The sequence below is a fragment of the Condylura cristata genome, unplaced genomic scaffold, assembly GCF_000260355.1.
Source record: "Condylura cristata isolate star-nosed mole 26May11 unplaced genomic scaffold, ConCri1.0 scaffold00009, whole genome shotgun sequence".
NCBI lineage: Eukaryota > Metazoa > Chordata > Mammalia > Eulipotyphla > Talpidae > Condylura > Condylura cristata.
Genome location: NW_004567110.1, coordinates 11,047,532 through 11,054,449, shown reverse-complemented (window position 1 = coordinate 11,054,449; position 6,918 = coordinate 11,047,532). Strand labels below are relative to the sequence as shown.

Here is a 6,918-nt window from a genome sequence, read left to right as displayed (position 1 = left end):
GACGGCGGTGCAAAGGTTCTGACAATCTAGGGAGATCCTGGGGGGATCACAGCTGCTGGGAAGAATCACCATGACTCCCGCTTTCTCCCCAGTCAGTTACGAGAGGGCATGGGCAAGATGCTCACTTCAGTGGCTTCCTACTGAACTAAAACTATAAGAAAGGAAAGCTATCTCCAGCTTTGTTTTGTAATAATAAGATGAGGGATTCTTGATTACTGCAACATGTACACTCACGCAACACTTGGCTGGCTGGTAAAAGCCAGCAGAGTCCATCAGCAGTGTGTGAAACGTGGCCCAGGGGCCTCGAGACCCCTCCTACAAGGACGCAGGAGAGCCCTGCAAGTTACTCTCAATGGTGAGTCACAGGAAGGTAGATTCATTTGCAAAGAAAATTATCAGCAGGTGGAGGGCACCAAGAACAGGGAAGTGATGCCTGATGGTGCCCCTACCTTTCTCACATTGCTAGACATTGCTAGAAAGCAGTGCTGCAGATGGATTCTCAGTGTGTTGACAACAGTGAGCACAGATATTCACAGAACAGCAGCAGCTGCCGTGGTGAATAATGGGAGAGAATTCCATTTACTTTGTGAACTTTGGAGAGAGAAGTTTGGGGGGAAGTAAGTTGAGAGCAAAAGTCACTATTACTTCCTCTGCTTGCTCTGGCAACAATGAGTAAGGTCAGTGTACATAAGATTCTACCTCTGGCTCATTTGCTTTTTTTGTCTTTGTGGTTTTCACCGTAACAAATGGTAGCAAAAGCCAGTGCTAACTCACAAAGATGATCAAATTCCTACAACATGCAATTTAAGAGAGCGCAGACTGTGTCCACTAGTCTAAGAACTAGTGAGGCTTTCTTTCTGACCCAAAACTAATCCAGAGACTGATGAGTGAGGTCAAATCACTGTGGCATTCTTTCAGCTGCTGGCACCACTGTTTCCTGTTTAAAACGAGCCATTCTAAGAGGGGAGGCCTGCTGTCACTCAGCTCGGCACAGAGACGGGTCCTGAAGGCAGGAGCAGAGACCAGCTTCACTTACCTGCAGACGCTTGACTTGCGGGACATGGTGGTGCTGGGGGACGAGGGAGGTGTCTGGTATGACCAACTGTAATCAGAACCTTTCAAGTCCAAAATCACCTGAGGAAACAGAGACAGTGAGCTAGCACTGTGCTGGGAAGGAAAGAACTACCTCAGCTACATCTTAACACCCGTCACAGCCCGGTCAACACTCGGCCTCCGTCAAGGAGTCGGGTTAAAGGAAAAGGTGTTCCATTTTGATTTTTAATGAACTACCAGCTCGTCAATCATTTTTCTAAGATGAACAAAAGAGCAATAGGAAAATCTTAAATGAGAGTCAAAGCCACAGGGGTTTATAATGACAGATTAACAACTTACAGAAGCCTATAACTAAGGTTAAAATTTAGGGCTTTTGTCTCACAGAACCACAAAGAGCCATGTGATATGTCAGCTATCCCACCAAAAGCATCTCTAGCCACCAACACTTCCCATGGTGTTAATGTCACTGAACCAAATGAGTAAGCATAAAAAATGTCATTTCTTTTTTTGTAAGATGAGCAAGACCTTCCTATGTTGTTTGATTAGAGGGGAGCCGTTTCACGTGGATGGTTCACAGTGGTAACCGACACACTGTCAAATTTCTGAGTTTGTTTCTAAGAGCAGATGAGCATCGTGATTGAGGGAACAGGCTCTCGGATTGAACAGCTTTGTTTCAACCGCCAGGCTACTTACTACCGGGGACTTCGTCCCAGGATCTTTGCATCCTGCTCTACAACATGGCGATAGACGGGAGGGTCTGTGGAAAGAGCTTCTGGGAAGCTAACAATGCCTGCCCCACAGCTGGGGCTCTGTAGAGACCAGAGGGGACCATAACCACGAGTCAGAATGGAAAGACAGGTGTCACTTTAAAGGGGACAGGCCTCCTGGAACCCTCAAGATCTTAGATCCCTTTGGTTTTCTTCTGCACATTTAACTCACAACTCCTACCTGTTCACTTGAAGAGGGCAGTTTGTGTGGGTCCATGGTCAGGCTCTTCAGATCTTCCGATATGGTCTGAAGGTGAGTGATTTCCCCTAACATTGAGATTTCTTCTTCCTGAAGGAAAATAATCACAACACGTGATCATGAGAGACACACTTCATCAACGTGGCCAGCTACTTTACTGTGGTCAGTGTCTACCCCTTTCAACCTTTCAGAAAAGGCCCCTTAGGCTTGGTTCATCCTTGATGAAAGCAATGCCAACCTGGTCTTTGCAACATGATAGGAAAAAAGAAATCTCCATAATTAAGGCGTGATGTCTGCACCCTGACAGTAGCGAGCAAGTCAGCGTGAAGCTGCAGGCTCCCTGCAGGTGGGTGGGTGCGAATGCCCACCCACAGTCTGTTTGTGCATTCTAATGGGATCTTGGGGCACAGGCCCCTGCATGGGCTAAGGCTCAATCTGAAGTTGCCCAGCATCAACAGATGACAGGGCTTGGGGATATTCTAGTCAAGTCCTGACAGCAGATCTTTGTGATCATGTGTTCAGTGGATGCAACTTCTTCCTTCTTATTTTCCCCACTGGTATAAACACAGCACATCAAATAGGGATGGCGACGATGGAAGAAAAAGTCATACATTTTACCAGAGCGCCTCGGTGGGGCTGTGGCAAGACCGGGCACCAAAAGTTCTATGCTCAGGTGAACAACTCATATTTGAGCATTTTGCTGGCATGGAGGGAAGTGGGCTGGGCCTTCTCAGTTTTAAGAACAACCACAGATGTATTTAAAAAATAAGTCTGAATTAATTCATTGAGGCGCTTCACAAATTAATCACATGGCCGCTCTGAGAACAGGCTTGGTCTCCTGAGGGCTAGTTTAAAACACCGGAAGGCTGGAGCCCACCCTCAGTTTGGGATGCAGTAGTCTGGGCAGGGCCAAAGAATATGCATTTCTAACCAGTTCCCAGGGGGCTCCTACTGGCCTGGGTTGACCATAGTTGGAGAACCAGTTTGCAAGGCCTTCTTGACTTGGGGAGAAAAAGTCAGCTGTGATTTGCGAGCTGTCAGTTCTGGACAAACAGTTCCTGCATCACAAGTCCCAACACAGCAGCTTCTCAATGACCCAATGACACGTGGAAAAATAAAGAAGGGGAGTCTCCCCAAGCTAGCAGTTTAACTTCCAAGCTTTCCACTTACAATCACTGGCCGCAGCATGGAGATGAAAGTGCAGAACCGGCCGCGTTCTTCTATCAAGGCCTTCCGGACAGCCTGCTTTTCTGTTTCTTCCAATAGAAGATACTTATCGTTGACATCCTGGAGCGCACTGTCCAGCTGCGGCTGGATATCACCCCTGCCTGCAAACGAAACAAAGCCCTAAGCGTGGCTTGCTGAAACACCTGAGTCTGAAGCAAATACCACCCCTACCCCAGTCCGTGCTTGAGTGGAAACCACAATTTCCCAGGACAAATAGAAAATATTCGTTTCTACCCTAACTGCTTTTCTAGAACCAGCCATGTACCAAGAGGGCACATTCACCCTGATTTAGCCTCGACAAGAACTTCCTGGGATGATTCCTCATGACTTGCCTTCGGCAACCCCACAGAGTCTCTGCCAACAAAATCTCAGCACAAGGCAGTCAGACAGTGCTCTTGCCTTATTTAGAACATTCTGGAAAGGCTGGGGGATAGACAAGGTAAGGGTTTGTGGTGGTTTCCAAAACTGGCACAAGCTGGATTTGTTGGGTCAACCTCAATCAGAGAGCCTCTGTGTAGACAGCAGTGTCTGTCCCTTAAGACAAAGGCAGCAAACATCAGCTCTCCTGGCTCTGGCAGCCCCTGGAAACTGCTGGCAGTTAGTTTAACTCCCTAGTGGAGAGCTCTGAATGTGCTACCGGTAAAACAAGCCCAGCAACAAGAAGATCCCCCATGAGTTCTCTGCTAGTGAGACGCTGCAGGTGGGGTCCCTGTTGGTGACCCCTGGCCACGTGCAGGTGTGTTGCAGGCAGGTGTAACTGTGCAGGTGTATAGTCAGCAGCTGCCCCCATCAAGTTTAATTAGAACACAGCCACGCCCACTCATTTACATGCTGTCCACACCTGCTGTCTGTATCCTTCTCACAGCAACCGCAGGGAGGCCTGGGAGCGAGCCTAGCCCGGGGCCTAGAATATTTAGTCTGGCCCCTTACAGTAAAACCATGTCACACTAGATGATAAACTTGGGCAAAAAGGCACCGTGTAGGAGGGAGAAGTTTTGCTTCCTCATCAAATTTGCTGGTGGGGCCACCAGGGGGCTCTTTCACACTGTGCTCCCCATGTGGGAGCATCCCCTATTGTTCAAGTCAGAGAAAAGAACTGTTAAAACTCCTTCACAGCAGGGACTTGAGCTTTTTCAGCCTAGTCTCAGTAAAATGCCATGCACGTATCCAGCAAGTGCTCAATAAATGCTTACTCATTTTAAGCAGAATATAAGAGTTGGGGGGCCCTGAGGGGTTAACATGCTTGAGTGGCGGGAGAGGCCTAAAGGAGTCCAGGGGTTTGTCCAGGGCACCCGGGACAGCAGAAGCCAGGACAGAGCCCACATGGCCCCTCCCGCCAACACTGGGCTCTTTCACCTGCTGCTGAAGGATGCCTCCTACGAAAGTGACCAGCCCCTCTTCAGAATAACACAGAATATCACCTGCCACGCATCACCTGGTTAGTAACAGTAAAGGGCCAGGGAAAACTATCTGGAACACAAGGGCACATTCACTTTTTCCCCTCAAACAGATGAAAAAGCTTAATTTGGAGCAAGAGGCAGTCAGGCTTCAAATACATCCCTCCAAGTTAGTAGCGCAACAGAAAAGCACACAAGGTCAAGCTGGAAAAGATGGTCAGTCAAGCACAGTAAATCTGTGTGGACGCCTCCCTGTCAAGGAGTTCACCTGTGTGACGTGTCAGCACGGGATTTTACCCAACCGTTACGTGATGTAAGAATTTACTTGGAGAAGTTTGAAGGGTATGTTCCAGATGACCGCTCACCACCAGCCGGTCACCCTCTGCCGCTCAGGATAATCCCAGCAGGTCTAATTACACCACCAGGGCTTTGAGTTCGTCCACTCCCATACCTGACACCAGCCCTGGGGGTCACCTGGAGGGACCTGTGAAAGCTGCCTACCTGTGGGGATTGGTTCCCTTGGAAGGATCCCGACCTCGGAGGGAAGGAACCTTAAGACAAGGGCATCAGCAGCTGTAGAACTGGGTTTTCTCTTCCTCTGTTGCAAAATGCTGGCCTGTGCAGCTGAATCCCTAAGTGTTGTTAGGGCATCTGATACCAGAGCTCAGTGGCAAAGCTCTGGAAAAGTGGCAAGCATTTCGTTTTTCTGCTCCCTGCCACTGATAGGTTGCCCAGCTGGGTGAGCCAAGGGGAGCCCCCAAACCTACCAGGGTAGGTGGAGAAGGGAGGGAAGGAAGGTGTAGGAAGGATCCAGAGGCCTTCTTTAAGGTCTGTCTCTTCTGAAATGTTCTAACTGCTATCTAGAGGGCTGAGACCACGTCGGAATGTTCTTTGTGTGTGGGGGGGGGGGCAGGAGGGGAGTTGGGGAGATAGATTAACACTGCTCAATCAAACTTACTCGGATGTGCTTTGAGGGTGAGCAAGTTCTCTCATTAATAGCCTGTCATGGTAAGAAACTGAGAAACTGGCTAATTTTATTTGCTGCCACAAATTACAAAAGCACATGTCATCTGTAATTAACAGAACTAAAAATATACCTTCACTGGAAAGCAAAGGAAAAAGAAACAAGTGTTACCTTAATCAGATAAATAAGATTTAGGTGATTCTAAATATGTACTGTGGTAACTGAAGGATTTCCAAATTGTAGTATTCCAAAATAAGTCTAATCTATAAAAACTGCAATAATTAGTCACAGTGGGTACACTTCCATTCAGGATCTATCATAACCTCAAAAACAATGTTTATTTCCTAGACTCACTAATAAAACATATAATTATATCGATTAAAGAAACACAAATACGGAAAAAATTGCTCCCTACTGGATGCGCTGGTTCTGGGACACAGCCCTCTTCTTAGGTGCACAAACCAGAGCGGCCTGACGAAGGGCCAAAGCGTGGTCCGGGGCCCCTGGCAGGGCAGACATCACCGGCAGTGTCAATCCAGCAGGGACACTCCAGCTTGCAGGGTCCAGCTTGACTCTGACCTCGTTTCATCTCCACTATGTCATCTTCAAGGGCACCCTGAACGTACACCTGAACATGTCCTAACTTGTTCCTATGTCGCCCTTAGCATGGCATTCACTGCACCTGGACCAGTGGCCCAGAGCAACCCCAAATTACTTTCCAGATGCAAACGTGGATGGCTCCTTTTCAACAGCTCACATGCTTTGAAGAGCAGTCCGAAGGCCTTAAGGCTGCCAGTGAGCATGGACCAGTGACACGAGCTATGCAACCTCTGTCGTCAGACACGGTCCGGATGGAGGGGAATTGCTCTGAAAAAATCAGACTTTCCACGCTAACTTATGTTATGACCTCCCTTTTTTTGTATAACCATAATATCAAAATATTCTGAGCAACTTTCAGCTTACAATTGGACTGCCTAGGCCGCACAAGGCCTGCCTGCCTTGACAAGCAAGCACTGCACCAGGGTGAAAAAATTCCCCTGAAGTCAAGTGACTTGACTACTGTCTGATTAAAAGCAAAAGGGCTGTTTTTGCAGTCTCTCTCACTGCCGGGTGGAGGGTAACCCAAATCTTATCATTCTATTATCTCACCTAGCCTTCTATTCAGCTTTTTAAAGAATTACTCAAACTTCCTATTGTCTGGCCTTTAGATGTGAAAATTCATCCAGGTTGCCTGTTTTTAAACTAATCAAGTTTTCCACCTGCTACACCTTAAAGGAATCCACAAAAGTCTTCTGGCTAGTTTTTTAGGAT

At 47.8% G+C, this 6,918-nt stretch overlaps 1 protein-coding gene across 6 annotated transcripts in view; it reads right to left on the bottom strand.

The window, feature by feature from the left end:
- The window catches only part of MTSS1 (metastasis suppressor 1), a 110,753-nt gene that overhangs the window by 11,457 nt on the left and 92,378 nt on the right, over nucleotides 1-6,918 (bottom strand). For all 6 annotated transcript variants that reach the window (XM_012723006.1, XM_012723009.1, XM_012723007.1 and 3 more), the window contains 3 exons: nucleotides 3,190-3,347; nucleotides 2,002-2,109; nucleotides 1,037-1,134 (listed from right to left, as the gene is read on the bottom strand). In XM_012723006.1, coding sequence (XP_012578460.1) covers nucleotides 1,037-1,134; nucleotides 2,002-2,109; nucleotides 3,190-3,347 — 364 coding nt within the window. The remainder of the gene's footprint in view (nucleotides 1-1,036; nucleotides 1,135-2,001; nucleotides 2,110-3,189; nucleotides 3,348-6,918) is intronic.